Here is a 24,129-nt window from a genome sequence, read left to right as displayed (position 1 = left end):
ACTTTGACCCACGGAAAAAGTTTGTTGAAACACCCCTGGTAATTTCTGTGTAAGTACATGATAACTTACATATCATAGACCTAGTAAATTAGGTACAAACACCGTAAGAACTTTGACATGGAGAAAAAAAGTTGTTCAAACATACTCCTGGTAACTTCTTTGTAAATAATATGATAATAGATGCAACCACGGACTTGATAGTACGTACACCACGATTACTTTGACTGAGGGAACTATTTTGTTAAAATATACCCTGGCAATTTCTGCGTAAAAGACATGATAATATATTATATATATACCCTGGCAAGCATTTGTACTAGTACTACTCGCACCCACGCCGTACGCCGCCGCCCTCTTCCACCCATCGTCGCCGCCCCAGGTATGCCGCCGCCGGCTCTTCCCACGCTCCCCTTCTTCCCTCTCCGTCACCGCGCGTGGTTCCCTCCTGAATCCTCTCCTCTGTTCTGTTCTGTAACCCCGACTCCGTGCCCCCACACCTCCGGCAACTGCATCTGAACCATCCCCCCTATCCCCTCATCTACCGACCTCTTCATACCCCTGTCCCCCCATGGCGATTCCTAGGTTTCGGCCAGCTCTTCATCTGGCTAGATGGCGATGGCGGCGGCGCATTCTTCTAAACCTCGATCCCTCCCCCTCCCCCTCCAGCAACTCACTCCTCTCTTAGCACGGCGGGCAGTGCCTGAATCACATGGGGCTACAGGGGAGGAAGAAGATTGTGGTGTCGTTAGGATCCTGTCACCATGGGCAGCGAGGACCAGGGTGAGGACGGTGAGGGGTTATGTACCACGAATGTCTCAGGTATTATTTGATTTTGAGGTTTGAATATATACTCCCAATTGCTCTATCATCTTTCCTAGGTTTCTGAACGCCACATCGATCAACTTTACTAGGCTTCTTGTCTGGCAATTGATCTTGTGCCAGCCAAAGTATCCCAACAGCAAAAAACTGTTGCAAAAATAACAACTGTCTGAAACTTATTATACATGACAGATTTCCCCACATCGCTCTTGTGAAACATGACAGATTAGAAAAAGAAACTATTTTTAGATTTAGCGGGATTCGGTGGTATGATCTGTACCACATTAGAACTATTTCCCTTTTTAATTTGGTGCAGCTATATACATGTACGTACTAGGAAATAAACTTCTGGACTGTGCATCACCAGTACATATTTACACATTATTGCACACACTCATACATTCATTTCTTACGGAGATTAGAAAAAAAAAACTGATTTCTGAATAGAAAAGGAGATTCATCTACAGAATATGTAATATCCATTGAAGAGAAAAGAGATTCATCTAAGTGTAGATGGCTGCCGAGATTAGTTGCTCCTATGACTAAAATTCTGTTCTAGCTTTGATGCTGTTGTGATCAACTTGGGCTTGTTCAGTGGTGCCACGAACTCGTTTATTGGCTTCCCGTCGCCGGCGAGCAGAGAGTTTAACCAAACAAGTGTGCGAACATTTACGAGCTTTTAAATTTGGAAAAGAATATAAAGCCAAAGAATTATGGACACACCCTTCGAATAAATGTGAAAGGATGATCTGTAATTCTAACGGATAAAATAAAAACATTGGCTGGGATTTGTTGTTTAGATGCTTGCTCCTTGATTTTCTGGAGGCAAAGAGCACCAGCAGCTCACCCGGTGGCCAGAATGCATTACAGATCTTAGTTTACTTACAGAATTTGTGGTGTAATGATTTAAAAGAGTTGTTTGATATTATATGTGATTACCTACATCTGTCATTAATCATAAGACAACTATTCTTCCCCTAAAAAAGGAAAAGACAACTACTCTTATAAAATTTGATAGCCTGGAAAATTAAAAGAATTAAACAAGTACTGCTAATTCACATTGCACTAATGACAATGTTTTTTCACTAGAAGCAGTAATATTTTCCTTGTATATAAAATATATAAATTTATTTAGTGGAACATTATCTTGAATCAGAGTAGATAAAGGAAGAAGAAAAGTGATTTAGCATTAAAACAGAATTGACAATGTTGATTAATGTGCATGAGAAGTTTAAGGGTATATATATATATGTGTGTGTGTGTGTGTGTGTGTGTGTGTGTGTGCAAGATTGGTGTTAACCATCAGAATATTTTTGCCCCGTTGCAACGCGTGGGCAATTACCTATTGAAAGGATCGATATAGTTGACTAGAGGGGGGGGTGTGAATAGGCAACTAACAATTTCTAGCTTTTCTTTACCAATTTAAACTTTGCATCAAAGTAGGTTGTCTAGATATGCAACTAAGTGAGCAACCTATATGATGCAATGACAATAAGCACACAAGCAAGCAAGGGAATTAACACAAGTAAGCTTGCGAAAGTAAGGGACGAGATAACCAAGAGTGGAGCCGGTGAAGACGAGGATGTGTTACCGAATTTCCTTCCTTTTGAGGGGAAGTACGTCTCTGTTGGAGCGGTGTGGAGGCACAATGCTTTCCAAGAAGCCACTAGGACCACCGTATTCTCCTCACGCCCTCACACAATGCGAGATGCCGTGATTCCACTATTGGTGCCCTTGAAGGCAGCGACCGGACCTTTACAAACAAGGTTGGGGCAATCTCCACAACTTAATTGAAGGCTCCCAACGACACCACAAAGCTTCACCACAATGGACTATGGCTCCGCGGTGACCTCAACCGTCTAGGGTGCTCAAACACCCAAGAGTAACAAGATCCGCTAGGGATAAGTGGGGGAATCAAATTTCTCTTGGTGAAAGTGTAGATCGGGGCCTTCTCAACCAATCCCGAGCAAATCACAATTTCTAGCTTTTCTTTACCAATTTAAACTTTGCATCAAAGTAGGTTGTCTAGATATGCAACTAAGTGAGCAACCTATATGATGCAATGACAATAAGCACACAAGCAAGCAAGGGAATTAACACAAGTAAGCTTGCGAAAGTAAGGGACGAGATAACCAAGAGTGGAGCCGGTGAAGACGAGGATGTGTTACCGAAGTTCCTTCCTTTTGAGGGGAAGTACGTCTCCGTTGGAGCGGTGTGGAGGCACAATGCTTTCCAAGAAGCCACTAGGGCCACCGTATTCTCCTCACGCCCTCACACAATGCGAGATGCCGTGATTCCACTATTGATGCCCTTGAAGGCAGCGACCGGACCTTTACAAACAAGGTTGGGGCAATCTCCACAACTTAATTGGAGGCTCCCAACGACACCACAAAGCTTCACCACAATGGACTATGGCTCCGCGGTGACCTCAACCGTCTAGGGTGCTCAAACATCCAAGAGTAACAAGATCCGCTAGGGATAAGTGGGGGGAATCAAATTTCTCTTGGTGAAAGTGTAGATCGGGGCCTTCTCAACCAATTCCGAGCAAATCAACAAGTTTGATTGGCTAGGCAGAGAGATCGGGCGAAAATGGAGCTTGAAGCAACAATGGAGCTTTTTGGGGGAAGAGGTGGGTCAACTATGGGGAAGAAGACCTCTTTATATAGTGGGGGGAACAATCCAACCGTTACCCCCCACAACAGCCCCGCAGAGGGCGGTACTACCGCATAAGGCAGCGGTACTACCGCTGAGAACAGCGGTACTACCGTGGAGATTGGAGGGCAAGGGAGATACGGACTCGGGTGGTACTGCTGCGGTGGTAGGGCGGTACTACCGCTCATGAGCGGTACTGCCGCTCTACTGCCGCTGCGAAGTACCGCACAATCCGACACGAAAAAGACCCCTCGAGTCGACGCGGTAGGGGCCTGGTACCGTAGCGGTACTACTGCTGAGGACCCACCGCGGAGCGGTACTGCCGCCTGTGACCCCTAAGCGGTACTACCGCTGGGTACCGCGGTACTACCGCTGGGACCAGACTCAGCCCAAAGGGAGAGGAAAGATATCTCCAATGAAGCGGAAAGGCTTAGAGGGTGTAAAGAGGATGTGTACGTGTTGATTCCACCCTAGCCTTACCAAAGCGGACCCCCTCTTGATAGTACGGTGACTCCTACGAAACTAATCCACCAAAAGAAGCGAAAGAGCTACACCGTCTTGAATGACACTCCGAGGGGAAAGAAACCGTCTCGTGCCAAATGATGAATCTCTGAAATGCTCAAAGCACACGATTAGTCCGCAAACATGTTGTCATCAATCACCAAAACTACATCTAGAGAGATATGCCTTAACACCTATCCTAAAAGTAAAAAAAAAGTACTCCTTTCGTTTCTAAATATAAGTCTTTCTAGAGATTTCAATACGGACTACATACAGATGTATATAGACATACTTTAGAGTGTAGATTCACTCATTTTGCTCCGTATGTAGTCCAGGTTGGAATCTCTAAAAAAACTACTTATATTTAGGAACGGAGGAAGTAGTGTCCAACTGAGGAAGAGAATTATTTCTACAAAAAAAAAACTGAGAAAGATAACCCTCCCCTCAAAAAAAAGAAAGAAAACCCGGATAGGTTTCTCTGGTAAAGCTCCAAATCTCCCCATCTTCTCGATAACAAGGCGCCCAGTCGTCTCTCCTGCAAGAAAATCACATCTTTCTTTGGGTGAGCCGCCATATCCCCACCTCCGTCCAATCCTACATACAAAGCTAAGATATTGTTCCCCTCCTCCAGCGGACGTATTTGTCTGCAGTGAGTTCTTGGTGAGGAAGGCCTACCTACTTGTCTGTGCTGCTACTTGTTACTTTTGCTGTCGTCGTTTCTTTCTCAAGATCGGTGGTCTCTTTTGCTAAGGATTTTGGCCGAACTTCTTGTCTGTTTTGGAACAATATACAAATATCCTATATATGTACTGTCCAAGATGCGGCTTAATCCCCTGTGTTGATTTCACTGCAGACCATCCTGCAGAATTATATTGGACACCGCAGACATTGGGAGGGACAGCTCTTCCTCCTCCTGTACGTTTTCTTGGTGTTCAATTGATCGGTTCAGGCCAGCGTATAGCACGCCGTAGTTCCCATCAGTGACGGAACTACATCAAGTAAAACTCTGCTACGGCCGGTGCAGTCCAGCAGTAGAAATTCACTAGGATATGAGAGCAAAATGGGTCATAACTGTAAATTTTGTGGACTTCCCTTCAGTTCGGAGCTCTGCCACTGGTCCATGTCAAAACATTGGGGGTGACATGATTGGTAGCTGCAAGGGGAAGAGTGCCATGCAATCCTGCACCGAGGCCACGAACAAGAAGACGACGGAGGTGCTCCCAAGCAACAAGAGGAAGAAGGTCGGGGCATCATCAGTTTGCGCACCGTTGCTTCCTGATGACATGATATTGGAGGTTCTACTTCGGCTCCCAGTCAAGTCCATTCTCTGCTTCCGGGCCGTTTGCCGCTCCTGGGCTGCAACGTTGTCCTCCAAGGAGTTCTGCAGCCTCCACATGGCCACCTCTAAGGCAACACCACCAACGCCGAAGCTACTGATGTTCTCACACGCAACAAGCTTTGGCTCTGCTGCCATGTACTCATGCTCGCCGTCAAGCCCCATAGATGACTTACTCTTCACCTTTGTCTGTCCCCACTCCGTGGAAGTAGTGACGCCCTCACCATGCTGTGGACTCACCCTTCTATACAGTGATTTTGCGCCAGCTTACTATGTTTGCAATGCAGCTACACGGGCAATCGCACGTCTGCCACCTCACCGCGTTCCAACATACCGTTCCAGTGCTGGACTGGGGTTTGATGCCCGGACAAGCGAGTACAAGGTCGTGAGGTTGATCAATGGGTTATCTGATGAGAAGGAGACGATCAGGTGTGATGTGTACACACGTGGAGCTGATCACTGGAGGCCGGCGACTAGAGGAGTACCCTTCAAATGGTCCCAGTTTGCAAATTCTGCAGTTCGTCACGCAGCGATGAACAAAATACCACCTGTCTTTGCCAATGGATTTCTGCACTGGTTGATCAATCCTTCTATTATCGTCAAAAGGGCAAGCGCTGCTATCATATCCTTTTCTGTCGCAGAGGAGACCTTCGGATGTGTCCGTTCACCGCCGTTCTGGGGACCGAGAGAGCATCTACCCTCCTCGTCCCAGTCAGAAGGAGAGCACCTGGTTGTGATGGATGACCAGCTATGCATTGTCCGAGACCTTCGCAACATAATCCCTCATGGTAGCACCATGGAGATTTGGGGACTGCTGGATTATGGCTCCGGTGATTGGTCGCTGAATCATCGAATTGATTTGTTTGGAAAGGTAAAAAGTGAATTGGCCGAGCCACAGATTGTGAGGGTTATTGGTAGTGTTGGTAACTGTAAGTCGGGGAAGAAGATTGTGATTGCTACTAGCAATCACTTGGTTCACGCTGAGTTTCAGAAAAAGGTTTACTCATATGATCCTAGTTGTCAAGTTCTAGAGGGCTTCTTTCAGTCACCGAGGCACACGCCTTTTTTACAGGATTCATCCCTGGTTCAAGATTCAGCTTACATGAAGAGAGCCTTGCTCCAGTGCATAAAAACCTGGCCTTCAAAAATGTGCTAAAGAAACCACGTCTCTATGCTAAAAGGCTAAAAGACAAAAAGTCACTGTTGAGGAAATCTTCTGTAATTGAAGGACTTTAAGAATCTTGCTAACATTATAGTTGTCATGCACGTGATTGTGGTGTAACTCTCGGATGTTGCCTTATGCCCAATTAAATCCAGGCGCAACCTTTAAGTATGAAGAATATGTTGAATATGTTTGATGTCGTCGTTGCCCTTGTTTTTTGTGGTTTGGCTTGTAGGAGTATTATGTTTTTTTTGCGAGTAGTCGAGCACCCAGGATAATGAAGATATATGACTTTCTTGATTCTTGTGATGGCGATAGATAATTAGCTGCATTGTGTGAATGGAAAATCATAGACAGTTAATTGTGCATTTGTTATGAATTAACTCAAAATCAGGTAAGAATCCAATGAAGTTACCCAACATAGTTTACATGTATGTCCTTCTCTTGTTTCGATGTACGATATGCATAAACATATACTTTATAATTATTCATCCATTTTCCTGTCACGTTTTGGTAAACAAGAACAAATCTGAAAGTCCTTGTTGATTTTGAATTGCTAATGATGTAGCAGTTGCCGTTAGCATGATCTACTATTTTCTACTATAAATTGGATAGAATGTTCAGTATTATTTGCACTGCTTAACAAAAGAGGTGACCCGTTATTGGCATGAACTTGCTAGTAGTGGTGACGTGCAAGGCAGCCGACCGTGGTGACCGGCGAATCTTCCTCAATGCTACCACAACATCATTGGGAGGGCGTGCCGCCTCCTGTGTATGGTAGGTTCCCAATCTCCATGATTTTGGTTTAAGCTTATTAGGATGTCATAAAACATGTAAACGACAAACAGTATTACCACCTAGGCTGTCGTGTTACTTCCAATTCGTTTTACTGAAGACACTGTTGAAAAAATCCCCCAAAAAAGACAATTATGCAAGCACGATCAGAACAGATTATGGACATGAATGGATGCTTCGTATCAAAAGCCCGATCCGCATAAATCTTTGCCATCGCCTTCTCGGTCAGACGGATTTGAAGCACAAAGCCTGATCTATTGATCATCCATTTGTCACTGAAACATCAGATGGATATATTTGCAAACTACAAACAGGAAAGTGCATTATTCAATCGATGGAGATGTTCAAGGAGAGTATAGAAGAAGCATAACTACAACGCGTAGAACAGTGCAAACAATTACCATGATCATTGTGTCGTTAAGAGTGGTTCTGAACATGTGACCATCTAGCTAAGCAGACAACAGAGTAGACAAAAATATTGGCCACTTTGAACACTAACTTGATGGGTACCCAAATTAACCTGGAAATTAATCCAATCATCATGATCTCATCATGTCCCTACCACAACACCCACATGCATGAGAACTGGGACAATTTAGTTCCAACATGAAAGGTTGAATGTAGAAATCTCTAAAATGTTCAGACGCCCAACAAAACTGTGGCTGAGAAATTTCATTAATCAATGCATTCAACATTTTTATCCTCGCCATATATCTACCAAACTGATAATTTCTGAGCCCAAATGTTACAGACCTAATACAACAAGAATTTAGCTCTTGTCAAACTACTACTCTTTACAGACTAATTTCCCATACATCATTCTGTGTCGTGTTACCAAAATAATACTCTTTTCAAATGAATGGAGCATGAACAACCAAAAAGAAATTCATCGCCTCAAGATAGCACTTTGGCTGAGCTTCTCTTACCTCAGGTATAACATTAACCAACTTCAAAGCTAGAACCGCCACAATACATGTTGTAGGTATAATATCGACGAGATTTGAAGTACTTCGGGTGATAGAAGATATCCACAACAGTGACCTTTGGTCTATTCACCATATTCTACTGTTTAATGCATTACAGAATAAAATTTCCAGTCAAAAATCAATCTGAGCAGCTAGTTGCACAAAAGTTTAGACCTTATGTCTGTCTGATTTAGTGGCATGCATTAGCCATGGTAGATTGCATGGCTAGCTATCCATTGGTTTATTATGCACTTGAACAAGGCTCTCCTCATCAAATAAACTGAATGTTGAAGCAGGCCTGGTATGTGTGTGTGTCTCGGTGACGGAGAGGATGGTCTCTAGAGCTTGACACCTAGGGTCATAGGTGTGAAGCTTCTGCTCAAACTGGCCGGGGAACTTGTCTTTGCTAGAAGCAATGACTATCTTCTTCCCTGACCTGCAGCCGCCAATGAGTCCAACAACCCTCACAGCCAACACATCAAGTAAATATATCCCCACGTGCCCGAACAAATGAATTCGATGATACAGTGACCATTCACCAGGGCTATAATCCAGCAGTTTCCAGATCTCCAAAGTGCCATCACGAGGGATTGTATTGCGAAGGTCACGGACCATGCACAGGTGGTCATCCATCACAACCAGGTGTTCTTTTTCTGACCCGTAGTGCAGGTCCACTTCTGATGTCCAGAAGGGTGGTGGTGATCGGACACATCCGAAGGTCTCGCCCGACAAGGAAAACGTTAAGATGGGAGCTCTTGTCCTTGTGGCGATAAGGGAAGTACCGATGAACCAGTGTAGTAATCCATTGGCAAACACCGGTGGCACTTTGTGCGTCGCCGCATGTATAGCTGCAGAAATTGCATACCTGGACAACCTGAAAGGTACTCCTCCACCGGCAGCCGGTCTCCAGCAACCAGCTCCAGGCGTGTACACTTCACACCTGTTCCTCTCCTTGTCACCGCAACCCCCAGTGATCAACCTCACCACCTTGTACTCCCTAGTCTGGGCATCAAATCCCAGTCCAGCAGCGGAACGATATGTTGGAGTACTGTGAGGTGGCAGACGTGTGATTGCCCGTGTGGCTGCATTGCAAACATAGTAAGCGGGCGCGGCATCATCATATAGAAGGGTGAGTCCATGGCATGTCGAGGGCGTCACTATTCCCATGGAATTGCGGCGTGCGGTGTCAACTGTGAAGTGTAAGTCATCTCTGGAGCCTGACGGCGAGCATGAGTACATTGCGGTGGAGTTCAGTCCTGTTGTGGGTGAGACAAGCATGAGTAGCTTTGGTGCTGGTCTGACCACCTTAGAGACGGCCATGTGGAGGCTGCAGAAATCCTCGGAGGAGAATAGTGCAGCCCAAGCGCGGCAGACGACCCGGAAGCAGAGAATGGATTTGACAGGGAGCCGAAGTAGCACCTCCAACATCATTTCATCAGGAAGCAGCAGAGTAGAAAGAGATACAGCAGCCTTCTTCCTCTTGTTGCTTGGGAGAACCACAGTATTATTAGCAAACTCGCTGCAGGATTGCATCGCACTCTTCCTTTTGCTGCTATCCGCCATGTCACCCCAAGCTAAGGGTCTGTTTGTGGCCAGTTAACCGTGATACAGGAAGATGATCTGCAGTGAAATCCAACAAAAGGGAACAATAATCTGGGTGTTAGTACTTGTGAACCTCAATGGGTAATACTTAACCCCAGTTTTCTGTTGGAATGATAAACTGACAGCCGGGGAATAGACAGAAAAACACAATGCAGGACTCCATCAACACCCTCACACCGACAGTAGTTATTTGTTCTGCTTTGAGACGAACAGGGAAGATCAACCTAGTTTTGCTTTTACCTTGAAAATAATAATAAATAAAACGACTGCTCTTAGCAATAATACTACCATCCCAAAACAAGAATATACAGCGAGAGCTTTAGGTTAATAGACCTCAAAATCGAGGGGGTCAGAATAGATCGACCTTGAGCAAGACAGATCTGGGCGATTACATCACAACAAAGATCTGACTGAAGACGAAAGCAATAGAAACAGCAGATCCGAGCCTTACCAAGCGAATCCGCTGGAGTGGAGCGGAGAAGAAGGAAGAATTTCTTGGCTTGGAGGATCGGCGAAGGTGCGGGTTACGGCAACTAACAAAGATTGGAGGATTTTTCTCTTCTCGCGGGAGGGACGGGCTGGAGTACGCAAAAAGGCTCGTTCCATCCCGGATCAGTAACACGTGCTGTAAATGGGCCAGGCCCAGCGCGCGATCAGACGCGCGTCTCTCTCTCTCTCTCTCTCTCTCTCTCTCTCTCTCTCTCTCTCTCTCTCTCTCTCTCTCTCTCTCTCTCTCTCTCTCTCTCTCTACATATTTTTCACCTGGTCTTTTATGTCGGTTGGTTTTAATACATCAAACATACTCCCTCCGTTCCATATTAATTGTCGCTGAAATGAATGTATGTAGACATATTTTATTGCTAGATACATCCGTTTGAGCGGCAACTAATATGGAACGGAGGGAGTATGTCGCAGTCGGTTTTATTTTAATTTCCAAAAGTTTGCAAATATTAAAACATCTTCCCAGATTGATAAAATGTTCACGAATTCGAACAAATGTTTACGAATTCAAAAAATATTCATGACTTAAAAAAATCATGAATTCAAAAAGTTCACGAATTTGAAACAAGTCTGCCAAACAAAAAAATGTTCATTAATTCACAAATAGTTCACGAATCTATTTTTAAGGAATATGAAAAATGCTCATGAATTAAAAAAACATTAACATAAAAAACCATAAACTCAAAAAACATTTCACATTTAAAAAAAATCAAGAACTTGAAAAATGTTCGCGAATTTTAAAAAAATCTTCATGAATGTAAAAAGAAAAAAAGAGAAAAAAAAGAGAAAACACTGCCCGACCATGGTGATGATCAGGCCTATCGTGACGGTTCATCTTGGCTTTTTCCAGCTATATGTATTTTGTATTGAATAAAATCACACACTTTCTCCTCAGGGGAGGATGAGGTTCGTCGCAGTAGTAAGTTTTATTTCGAAACCGCTTGGTTTGAAGCAGAAGGCTTCGAGGGCATGATACGTGCGCGGTGGGATAGTATTATGGCCCAGTTGGGCCCCCAAAGGGGACCGACTGAGCTCTGGACGGCGGCGGCGGCTAAGTTGTGTGCGTTCCTCAGGGGATGGGGAGCTAACCATGGTAGTGACTCCAAAAGGGAGCGCGCCACACTAGTAGAAAAAGGGTCAAATGTCAAGCACATTAGTGCCGGTTTGCTTTTGAGCCGGCACTAATGTGTGCATTAGTGCCGGTTCCAACGGCTAGCCAGCCGCTTTCATTAGTACCGGTTTGTGGCCGACCATTAGCACCGGTTCGTGCCACGGACCGGTACTAAAGTGAGTGGTGGCAGGATGTTGCCAGTCCGGGGCCCCTCCAGCACCTTTAGTACCGGTTCATGGCACGAACCGGTGCTAAAGGTCGTCCTACATAAACCCTTCGTCCACCTGAGCTCGCTCTGTTCTTCCCCTTTCCCCTCTCCTCTCTGTTCTTCCCCTGTTCCTCTCGAGCTCATCACACATTTTGCCCAAAATTTATCAAGATTTGAAGGCCCCCATCCATTCAAATGATCACAAAGGTTAGCAACTTTGTCCTTTCATCTCTCATTGCTAGATTAGCTCTTGCAATGCTTTGTATAGTGATTAATTTATGAGTTTAGTAATTTGGTAGAAAATATATGTGCTAGTATTTGATTTATATGCAATTTGTGGTCAAAACTAACACTTAGTTTGCATATGTAGGTGTGGTTTACTTAGTGCCTTCTAAATCTCCGTCGTAACCACAGTCGATCGCCCGCACCGTTCCGTCGCCGGCACCACCTTGTGGTGAGCCTCTTGTTCATGAATGTTTTACATTACCAAATTGATGTTTGTGTGATTTGGATATATAGTTACTCGTATAATTATCTTACCCGTACGTTGTTTGTTATACATAGTGCCATGGTTTTGATATCCGTCCCCGTCGGCCCTCGTCCTTGTTATGATTCGGATGTGGTATATTCTCTTTTAAAACTAGTTGTTGCATTTCATGTTTATGACAAATTATGCCCATCAAGTTGACATAGATATTTTTGTCTACGAGGTTTGTGAACCGGAAATTCCAACCGACCCTATTGTCGAGAGGTTAAATTTAGTTGAAAGAGAAAACGAGTATTTGAAAGAAAAATTGAAAAGAATTGAGGGGGAGAAGATGGAATTGGAGTTGCATGTTGCCGATGTCGTCGATGATCACAAGATCAAGATGGAGAAAATGCGCTTGAAGATTAGAAAGATTAGAAAATATGCCATTGATAGTGAGGCTTGGTATCATTATGCTGTTGGATCAATTGTTACCTTAGTTGCGATCTTGATCGCATTTGTTGTTGCATTTAAATTCTTTAGTTAGAGAGTTATTTGTTTGTTGCATTTAAGTCTTGTATGAACTTTATGTATGAACTTGTATTAATTTGGTCTATTCGGTGTTGTGTAATGAAGATGAGCCGACAATGGATGTACGATGACCGATGCTCTCCCGAGTTCATTAATGGCGTGCAAACTTTTCTGCTTGCGGCTGAGGCAAACAAGCGGGCGGATGGTTTTATGCCTTGTCCATGTTTAGTCTGTAAGAATGATCACAATTAATCTACGTCAAGAACCATTCACGTCCACCTGTTTAAGTCCAGTTTCATGCCCCACTATAATGTTTGGACCAAGCACGGAGAAAGAGGGGTTATGATGGAAGACAATGAAGAAGAAGAGGACGACGACAGCTATCCTGGCCATGGGTTCCCTGAATACGATGATACAACAATGGGGGAAGAAGCTGAGCTGGCAATGCGGGAAGAAGCTGAAGAAGAGGCATCATATGAGCCCACTGATGATCTAGGTCGGGCCATTGCCGATGCAAAGAGAAACTGCGCAAGTTGCAGCGCATGTTAGAGGATCACAAGAAATTGTTGTACCCGAATTGCGAAGCTGACAAGAAAAAGTTGGGCACCACACTGGAATTGCTGCAATGGAAGGCAGAGAATGGTGTATCTGACAAGGGATTTGGAAAGTTGCTGGTAATGATAAAGAATATGCTTCCAAAGGACAACGAATTGCCTGAGAGTACGTACGAAGCAAAGAAGGTTGTCTGCCCTCTAGGGTTAGAGGTGCAGAAGATACATGCATGCCCTAATGACTGCATCCTCTATCGCGGTGAGTACAAGGATTTGAACACTTGCCCGGTATGCGGTGCATTGCGCTATAAGATCAGGCGCGATGACCCTGGTGATGTCGAGGGCAAGCGCCCCAGGAAGAAGATTCCTGCCAAGGTGATGTGGTATGCTCCTATAATACCACGGTTGAAACGTTTGTTCCAAAACAAAGAGCATGCCAAGGTGATGCGATGGCACAGAGAAGACCATAAGAAAGACGGAAAGTTGAGAGTACCCGCTGACGGGTCGCAGTGGAGAAAAATTGAGACAAAGTACGGGAAGGAGTTTGCAGATGACGCAAGGAACGTATGGTTTGGTCTAAGCGCAGATGGCATTAATCCTTTTGGGGAGCAGAGCAGAAACCATAGCACCTGGCCTGTGACTCTATGTTTGTATAACCTTCCTCCTTGGTTGTGCATGAAGCGGAAGTTCATTATGATGCCAGTGCTCATCCAAGGCCCTAAGCAACCCGGCAACGACATTGATGTGTACCTAAGGCCATTAGTTGAAGAACTCTTATAGATGTGGAATGGAACAGGTGTATGTGCGTGGGATGAGCACATGGGGGAAAAATTTGACCTAAAGGCCTTGCTGTTCGTGACCATCAATGATTGGCCTGCTCTCAGTAACCTTTCAGGACAGACAAACAAGGGATACCGCGAATGCATGCACTGTTTGGATGATACCGACAGTATATATTTGGACAATTGTAGGAAGAATGTGTACCTGGTACATCGTCGATTTCTTCCGAGCAGGCATCCCGTAAGAAAGAAAGGCAAGCATTTCAAAGGTGAGGCGGATCACCGGACGAAGCCTCGCCACCGTACTGGTGCTGATGTACATGATATGGTCAAGGATTTGAAGGTAGTCTTTGGAAAGGGTCCTGGCGGACAACCTGTTCCGAATGACGCTGACGGACGCGCACCCATGTGGAAGAAATCTATAATTTGGGACCTGCCCTATTGGAAAGACCTAGAGGTCCGCTCTGCAATCGACGTGATGCACATGACGAAGAATCTTTGCGTGACCCTGCTTGGCTTCTTGGGCGTGTATGGGAAGACAAAAGATACACCCGAAGCACGGGAGGACCAGCAAGGTATGCATGGAAAAGACGGCATACATCAGGGTCATGCCAGCTACGCTCTTACCAAAGAAGAGAAGGAAATCTTCTTTGAATGCCTGCTCAGTATTAAGGTACCGTCTGGCTTCTCGTCGAATATAAAGGGAATAATAAACATGGCAGAGAAAAAGTTCCAGAACCTAAAGTCTCATGACTGCCATGTGATTATGACGCAACTGCTTCCGGTTGCATTGAGGGGGCTTCTACCGGATAACGTTCGATTAGCCATTGTGAAGCTTCCTCAATGCAATCTCTCAGAAGGTAATCAATCCAGAAATCATACCAAGGTTAGAGAATGATTTGGTGCAATGTCTTGTCAGTTTCGAGTTGGTGTTCCCACCATCCTTCTTCAACATCATGACGCACGTCCTAGTTCACCTATGCGAAGAGATTAACATTTTGGGTCCTGTATTTCTACACAATATGTTCCCCTTTGAGAGGTTCATGGGAGTCTTAAAGAAATATGTTCATAACCGTGCTAGGCCAGAAGGAAGCATCTCTAAGGGCCATGAAAATGAGGAGGTCATTGAGTTTTGTATTGACTTTATTCCTGACCTTAAGCCGATTGGTGTTCCTGAATCGCGGCATAAGGGCAGACTGGATGGAAAAGGCACGCTAGGAGGGAATCAAAAAATATGTTTGGACGGACATTCTCTCACTGAAGCACACTACACAGTTATACAGAATTCCGCCTTGGTGGCTCTGTATATGGACGAACACAAGAATTTTCTACGCTCCAAACACCCGGAGCGGTCTGATGACTGGATTACACGTGAACAAACCAGGAGTTTCGCCGGCTGGTTGCAGACACGTACCACGCATGACGCCTCTATTGAAGATGACCTATACTCGCTGTCCCAGTTACCATCTTCGTATATAATGACTTTCAAAGGGTACGAGATAAATGGTAATACATTTTACACGATCGCCCAAGATAAGAAGAGCACCAACCAAAACAGTGGTGTCCGCTTTGATGCAACAACCAAGACGGGAAAGGAAACATATTATGGTTACATAGAAGAGATATGGGAACTTGACTATGGACGTGGTTTGAAGGTCCCTTTGTTTCAGTGCAAATGGGTCAATATGACACGATATGGGGTAACGGAAGACCCGCAGTATGGAATGACAACAGTGGATCTCAACAATCTTGCGTATGCAGACGAACCATTCATCCTAGCTAATGATGTGGCACAGGTTTTCTATGTGAAGGATATGTCTACCAAGCCGAGAAAAAGAAAAGATAAGGAAGCGAATGCATCATACGATGAGCCAAAGCGCCACATAGTTCTTTCTGGGAAGAGAAACATCGTGGGAGTGGATGACAAGACAGACATGACAGAAGATTATGAAAAGTTTGATGAAATTGCTCCATTCACAGTGAATATTGACCCGAGCATCCAGTTAAATGATGAAGATTTTCCATGGCTACGGCGCAAAGGGACATACGCGAAGAAAAAGTTTCACACCCAAAGATCTGGGATGTGATCGGCTTCACTATCATCACTTTCTTCTGTGTTTCACACCCAGGAAGGAATCTTTGTAATAGTTAGGGTAGTTATGTGTTTTGGCATTTGAAACGCGAAGAAATTTTATGTGCAAACAAATTCTTTCATGCATTTACTGATTTTTTTCAGCTAAATGACCCTGAAATTGAAAAGCATTTCAAATGAACTCGGAAAAGGTTGAAAGTTGGCATGGTATCATAATTTCACCCACATAGCATGTGCAAAAAATTAGAGAGGGTTACCGCAAAAACTGAATGCACTTCGTGTACAAAATGGACAATCTCTTTCGAAGTATCAGGGTTTCAGACGAAAACTCATCCGTTACAAAGGCATTTCATTTTTTAAATAACCTAAGCATTACCAAATTGAATATAATGATAAAACACACTAATATTAAACATAAGAAAAAAGAATCACTGAAAAATCTATTTTCAAAGTTAAGTTATTCACAAACTAGTGATTCGCACAAATTTCAAATAATTCAAAATGTAAACTATTCAAATTTGTAAACTACCGGCACTAATATAGAAAGTTTGTAATTTTTTGTACCTAAAGCAAAAATATTCACAAAGAAACTCTAAATACAGCAAAAAACAACTCAAAAATAAATAAAGCAAAAAATAAAAAAATAAAAAAAACCCGCCTACTGGGCCAAAGCGGCCTGCATACGACTAGAAACCCAACCTGTTGTTGGGCCAGGATGCAGGCCCGCAAAGGCCCAATAGGCCCACAGGGCAGCACAGAACAGGTAGGCCCAGAAGGCCTGCAATAGAGAGGAGCTCGAGACAGCTGCCGCGGCAGGGCTTATAAGCAAGTGCGGGCGCCCTTCGGCTAGCGAGGTGGGACTAAACTTGCCTGTACCGCACCTGCGCCACCGCACCCCTTTAGTACCGGGTCATGGCTCCAACCGGTACTAAAGGGGGGCCTTTAGTGCCGGTTGGAGCCACCACCCGGTATTAAAGGGGTGCGCTTCCCGCCACTTGGCCTGGCCAAAATCGACCTTTAGTACCGGTTGGTGGCTCCAACCGGTACTAAAGGCCCCTCCTATATAAACAACACTGACGAAAATTTCGGCAGTTTCCTCCCACTTCTCTCTGCTTCATCGCCGCCGCCCCGTCCCGCGCCGTCGCCGCCGCCGTCGCGCCGTCCCCGTCGACTCCGCACCGCCCCCGTCCTCGTCGCGCTGTCCGCGTCGCCGGCCAGTCCCCATCCCTGCACCGGCCCGCGTCCCCGTCCCCGCGCCGTCGCCGTCGCTGTCGCCTCGACCTCGCCCGCGCTGTGAGCCTCTGTCCCCCTCTCCTCCGCCGCCGGCGCCGTCGCCTTGGCTCGCCGTCGCCGTCGCCTGCACACACAACACATACACACACATACACACACACACACACCATACACACACATACACATTTTTTGTTCTGTTTTTAGTTTTTAGTTTTTCTGTTATTAATTATTAGTTTTTAGTTTTTTTAGTTTTTTCTGTATTAATGTTATAGAAATGTTAGTTATATAGAAATGTTAGTTATATATAGAAATGTTAGTTTTTTCTGTATTATTGTTATAGAAATGTTTGTTATATAGAAATGTTAAAGAAAAATTAGTTATACAATTTTAGTTATAGAAATGTTAGAAATGTTAGTTTTAGATATGGTCGATGTTTTTTTAGTTTATTATATTTTTAGTTATAAAATTTAGAATTTGCATATAAGAAATCACAATCCAATCATTTAAAAAATGTTACTTTACTTTTGCGGCATATAGTATTTGTTGTCGACGATGCCCGGCCCGCATCCTCGCCGTCGACCCGTTCGCGACGACGTCCTGCTTCAGAGGACCCATGTCCGGGATTGGGCTCCGCCGGGCTGGCACTGGGAGGTGCTACCTGGAGGGGCGCGCCGCTTGGTGAGGAACCCGGCCTCGGGTCCCGTCGTCAACCCTGATCTCCTTTGGTGGCGTTCGCGTGGGCCACATTCAATGCAGAGGGAACCGGCCCCGCCGGAGGTGGTGCGTCGTCGTGTCAGGGAGGAGGACGAGCACGTCCATCGCTACATGGCTGCTATGGACGTCAGGTTCTCCAATACCTGGCAGGTTCTTTGGGCAGATGACCGGAGATATGATCCTGTGATGGTTCCTTGTCTTTGGGTGTCCACCGCCCGCGCCCCAGGAACCGCGAGTGGCCTAGATTCTTCTATAGTATTCGATCTTTATTAGCTACCTAGCCAGTGATGTATTCGAGATTATATATTATTCGAGACGATGTATTCGAGATTATATATTATTCGAGACGATGTATTCGAGATTATATATTATTCGAGACGATGCATATTATGTACTATATGATTCAGTTTTTCCTTATTGATTCCATCCATGCATTGTAATTTGAATACTAAATTGTTTTATATTTCTTCTGTATTAGTTAAATAAAAGCTATGGCGGACAATACCGGCAGAGAGGGAGAAGAGGCCCTGTTCGAGATCATACGCAGCCCTAGCAGGCCGGATGATCTGAATGAAGCAAATGACGGCTCCCAATATCTGAACAATACCGGGGAGGGTGATGATAAGATATTTGATCTCGACGACCGAGCTGATGAAGTCAGGAACTATGATTATGATTATGATGACGCAGACAATGATTATGATGACGAATACAATGTTGATCTTGAAATAACAAAGACTACCGGCGAGGTATATTTATATAAGCAGGCATCTAGTGATCATCACATGTTTTTTTATTTGAAGATATATTAACGAATCGATCTTTCTTCTTTCAGCCCTCCGGATCGAGCAAATCTGCTTCTACAGACAGCAGGACAAAGCGCGGCCCGAGCAAAAAGTTGAAGGAGGGTGTAAAGTACAACATCGATTCCATCAAAGCTAGTGGCGAACCCCTCACGCCTAAGAACATTGCGAACAAGTTCGTTCGTCAGTGCGGAGTTCTTGTGAAGGACCAACTCCCGATCTCCATTCAAGAATGGAAAGAGCCAAAAACTAAACGCCCAGATGTTACTTGGGTCGACGACAGAGCAAAACAAAAGCTTTGGGAATCTCTGATGGAACATTTCACCCTACCAGATTATTTCACTGATGCAGATGTGCAGAAAGTCAAGGACGCTGCTCTTAAGAAGATGGCAATTGCATTCAACACCCACAAGAAAACTGTATGGGCCAACTACCTCGCTGCAGAAAGGAAGACTCCAGAATTCAAGGGAACACTGGAGAAGCAAAGAGAACACTGGCCCGCTTTCGTGAAATTCAAGGAATCAGAATTATCTAAGGAACGGTCGAGAAAAAACAAGGCCAATGCCGCAAAAAAGACGCAGTTCCATAGGCTGGGTCCAGGTGGCTACGCGGTGGCAATGCCTAAGTGGGATAAGTCTGAGCAAGAGATGGAGGATGCAGGGGTCACTCCGGTTACTAGGAGCTGGCCCCCCAGGTGCAGAACTTGGTTCTATGCGCATGGGGGGCGTTGGACCCGAAGACAGGCCTGGTTTCGAAGAAGGCAAGTCTAAAAGGAGCAGAACAAAAGTTACTTGACGCAATAGAAGATGCTCGAAAGGGGGTGTTCACGCCCAACAGAGAGAACGACGAGCTTACGCGCGCCCTGGGAAATCCTGAACACCCGGGAAGAACACGAGGCAAGGGCGTTATTCCCTAGTATGAGGGCTTTTCGGAATGGAACGATGACTACAAGACCCGTGCAAGAAAGAAGATGGAGGAGGAGAAGAAGAGGAAGCTGGAGGAGGAGCAGAGGAAGCAGGACGCGGAACGCCTTCAAGGCCTAGAAGCAAGGCACGCGGACTTGGCACTCAAATTCCAGCAGCAGCAGCAGCAGATTGACTCACTTAGCCAGGAAAGGGGGTCTCAGCAGCGGCAGCAGCAAACGGATGATCATCCAGCATTGGATAGCACTGTCCCATCCATGCTGAGAAGCAGCGTTGGTTCCGCCCCGGGCGACGCACTGCTGGATACATACCCTGTGGATGACATCATAGAGAACACTAACTATGAGCTACACTTCAAAATAAAGAACATATCCATGAAGGTGGCGGACGCCGTTGCTTTTACAATTACCCCCGAAGCAACCTTCCATTGCGCCCCGATTCCAGCGGGCTATGCTCGTGTCTTGGTTGATGAGGTGGTGGGCCCATATTTGGGGCTAGAGCTTGACATTCCTGGAGGTGACGACGAGCAAACACTGGGAGAGGCCATACATCGTATCATCCTATGGAAAAAGGATTGCATCATCTTTCAAAGTCCATCGACACCGCGTCTGCCGACTCCTCCTCGAAGTCCGCCACCGTGTCAGCAGACTCCCGCTCCTCCAAGTCCACGAACGCGTGAGCATACTCCTGCTTCAAGTCCGGCACAGCGTCAGGCCACTCCTCCTGTTTCAAGTCTGACACCGTGTCAGGCCACACCTCCTGCTTCAAGTCCAGCACAGTGTCAGGCCACACCTCCTGCTTCAAGTCCGACACCGTGTCAGGCCACACCTCCTGCTTCAAGTCCGGCACAGCGTTAGGCCACTCCTCCTGCTCCAACTAAGCCACGTCAGCCGTCTCCGCCGCCTAAGCAATCGCAGAAGAGACACGCCGCAGCTATGGTGCGTAGCGGTACGAGTCGAGGTAGTACAGAAAGTACAGGCGGAGACAAGTGATATAAATATGGTCCAAGCAGCCTCGCTCCTCTTCCTCAGAGGCCTTACGACATGACCGAGGAGCAAAACGATGCAATAGTGCGGGCCGAAGTGGACGCGCATTTTCGACCGAAATCGGCAACGCCGCCGAGGGAGAAAGTGCCTGAGGAAAAGATTGACCACTTCATTCGTATGGCTAGACCACCAGCTCCCAAGCCTGTTGACTCAGACTATGAGCGCCAAATCAGGAAGGCACCTCGAGCACGACTACAGAAAGAAGCGAGCTCGAGCTCGAGCCAACAAGCAGCTGTCAAAAAATGCGGGAAAACCGTTCCCCAGCTGGGAGAACAGGCGGCGCAATCGACCCCCCCGCTTGTTGTGCCAACAACACATGAGAGTACGCGCGCCCAATATTATTGTGGGCAAACCGTTTACGTTCCCGAGCTGGGCGATGTGGTAATAACCGAGGAGCATATAATGCAGGCTAAAATGCTCAAGATCACTGTTGGACAACTCCTCGATATCGAGCCCATGTCTTCGCTTAGAGAGGAGGAAATAAAATGGAAATATGTCCGCGGCGAACCTTTGGTCGAGCCCGAGGAGGTTAAGAACCTCCCAACGAGAATGTATGAATTGCATGATTGGTACATGAAAATTACCAAGATTTCCAATCGAGAGTCCCTCATGGTGCAAGTCGAGGAAGATCATTACTTCAATAAGAAAGCTCTGTCCGTTGAGTATTCAGAACTATTTCAGTTATTCAATCAAGATGCACTCGACAAATCTATCGTCAGTTGCTATTGTCTGTAAGTGATTTCTTTCTGTAATTTAAGTCTCAAGCTAGCTCTAGTGCTCATTGATTGATCATTAATTACCTGTAATTATATATCCTCACTATATATTCTTTTCTGTGGTATTATGCAGGATGAAGATGTATGAAATGAAAAAAGCTGGACGCTATGGCATTGGGTTCATTGACCCAAATACCGTTAATGAATACACATGGAAATTGGAATGGTGTAGACAAGATGTAGAGAACAACATGGTAGAGTTCTTGAAGCGCCTCAATAGCAATGAAGATATACTACTTCCTTACAACTTCAAGTAAGTCACACTGTCTTGTACTACAAATTCTGTTTTTGCTTACTAGCTAGATGTTAATAAGTGTATAGGGTTTAGGGTTATAGTTGATTAGTGTTATGCACATGCCCGCTTAATTTATACATGCAAACGTATGCGCATGCAGCTTCCACTGGATCTTGTTAGACATTAAAGTTGACGAAGGAAAAGTTGAAGTACTGGACTCACTACTTAAAAAAGATAGTGACTACACCATCGTGAAGGGGATAGTCAACAGGTAATTTCAATCATTATTAACTATATCTCGGCCTATTTAGTTCGTCATTTCCTGATATGAACTATTTAATAACCCCTTTATTAATTTTCTTTGTCGGCGGGCAGGGCTTGGACAAAGTTCATCAAGGTGACTCCAGGCAAATGGGCAAAAAAGCTGTTTTGGTATCGACCCAAGGTAAGTAATTAAGTAGTACTAGCTAGCTAGCTAGGTACCATCTCTTTAATTCTTGTTTCAATACCATTAATTAACTATCATGCTTGATTAATCATTATCTGATTCAATTCCATTCTCGTAAAGGCCCTGAAGCAGGCGTCGGGGACTGATCTGTGTGCATACTACGTTTGCGAGAACATTGGCATGATGGCGTCCGGAAGGAGCAAATCTGATAGACAGGACTGGGTACGTTTGTCAGAAACTATTCACAAATTTTTACACCATTATCGATATCTAGTCACACAACTAATATACATGCATATTGATCTCCTTCTTAACAGTCCAGAGAGGTGCGGGAGCAGCTCCTAACAACGGAGCGCATACTAGCACTTCAAGAGGAAATAGCAGGATTTTTGCTCGACCAGGTCATAGATCCCAAAGGAGAATACTATTACCCGCTACCACCCCCATGAACCACTTGTCATCGTGCTCCGAAGGCACGAAGGCAACCTGTAGGAGAAATTGTATATATATATATACATGTGTATGTGTGAATAATTAATGGTGGTTGTGAGACATTCGATTATATATATATATATATATATATATATATCGGTTCTACGAGAAAATCTATTTATATATATGCATAACGTGTACAATATGTACTATCGTAAAATACCAGCAAACAAAAAAGAATTAAATGGAAAACACAAAATTAATGAAAAATAAAAATTAAAACCAAAACCCCCCAAACATTTAGTACCGGTTGGTGCTACCAACCGGTACTAATGGTCTACCAGCACCCGGGCCTGGCTCGTGCCACGTGGTGGCACTTTAGCGCCGGTTCGTGCCGAACCGGTAGTAAAGGGGGGGCCTTTAGTCTCCACTCTTTAGTGCCGGTTGCAGAACCGGCATCAAAGGTGAAGGAAATATGCCCTAGAGGCAATAATAAAGTATTATTTATTTCCTTATATCATGATAAATGTTTATTATTCATGCTAGAATTGTATTAACCGGGAAACATAATACATGTGTGAATACATAGACAAACAGTGTGCCACTAGTATGCCTCTACTTGACTAGCTCGTTAATCAAAGATGGTTATGTTTCCTAGCCATAGACATGAGTTGTCATTTGATTAATGGGATCACCTCATTAGGAGAATGACGTGATTGACTTGACCCAGTCCATTAGCTTAGCACCTGATCGTTTAGTATGTTGCTATTGCTTTCTTCATGACTTATACATGTTCCTATGACTATGAGATTATGCAACTCCCGTTTACCGGAGGAACACTTTGTGTGCTACCAAACGTCACAACGTAAATGGGTGATTATAAAGGTGCTCTACAGGTGTCTCCAAAGGTACTTTTTGGGTTGGCGTATTTCGAGATTAGGATTTGTCACTCCGATTGTCGGAGAGGTATCTCTGGGCCCACTCAGTAATGCACATCACTATAAGCCTTGCAAGCATTGTGACTAATGAGTTAGTTGCGGGATGATGTATTACGGAACGAGTAAAGAGACTTGCCGGTAACGAGGTTGAACTAGGTATCGAGATACCGACGATCGAATCTCGGGCAAGTAACATACCGATGACAAAGGGAACAACGTATGTTGTTATGCGGTTTGACCGATAAAGATCTTCGTAGAATATGTAGGAACCAATATGAGCATCCAGGTTCCGCTGTTGGTTATTGACCGGAGAGGTGTCTCGGTCATGTCTACATAGTTCTCGAACCCGTAGGGTCCGCACGCTTAACGTTACGATGACAGTTATATTATGAGTTTATATTTTGATGTACCGAAGGTTGTTCGGAGTCCCGGATGTGATCACGGACATGACGAGGAGTCTCGAAATGGTTGAGGCATAAAGATTGATATATTGGACGACTATATTCGGAC

At 45.0% G+C, this 24,129-nt stretch overlaps 2 protein-coding genes across 2 annotated transcripts; one reads left to right on the top strand and one right to left on the bottom strand.

The window, feature by feature from the left end:
* Positions 1 to 331: 331 nt before the first annotated feature.
* On the top strand, positions 332 to 6,666 carry LOC123175982 (putative F-box/kelch-repeat protein At1g12870). The gene is made up of 2 exons (XM_044590418.1): positions 332 to 379; positions 4,826 to 6,666. Exon 2 carries the CDS (start codon positions 5,022 to 5,024, stop codon positions 6,462 to 6,464), a length of 1,443 nt encoding a protein of 480 aa, XP_044446353.1. The 5' UTR covers positions 332 to 379; positions 4,826 to 5,021; the 3' UTR covers positions 6,465 to 6,666.
* Positions 6,667 to 7,924: 1,258 nt separating this feature from the next.
* LOC123183006 (F-box protein At5g49610) lies at positions 7,925 to 10,413 on the bottom strand. The gene is made up of 2 exons (XM_044595727.1): positions 10,284 to 10,413; positions 7,925 to 9,850 (listed from the first exon to the last, which is right to left on the bottom strand). The coding sequence occupies exon 2, from the start codon at positions 9,791 to 9,793 to the stop codon at positions 8,456 to 8,458; it is 1,338 nt and encodes a 445-aa protein (XP_044451662.1). The 5' UTR covers positions 9,794 to 9,850; positions 10,284 to 10,413; the 3' UTR covers positions 7,925 to 8,455.
* Between the last annotated feature and the right edge of the window lie 13,716 nt (positions 10,414 to 24,129).

This window comes from Triticum aestivum, chromosome 1D (assembly GCF_018294505.1).
Source record: "Triticum aestivum cultivar Chinese Spring chromosome 1D, IWGSC CS RefSeq v2.1, whole genome shotgun sequence".
In the NCBI taxonomy this organism is placed as follows: Eukaryota; Viridiplantae; Streptophyta; class Magnoliopsida; order Poales; family Poaceae; genus Triticum; species Triticum aestivum.
Note: the sequence above shows the minus strand (reverse complement) of the source record. Positions and strands in the feature narration are given on the sequence as shown.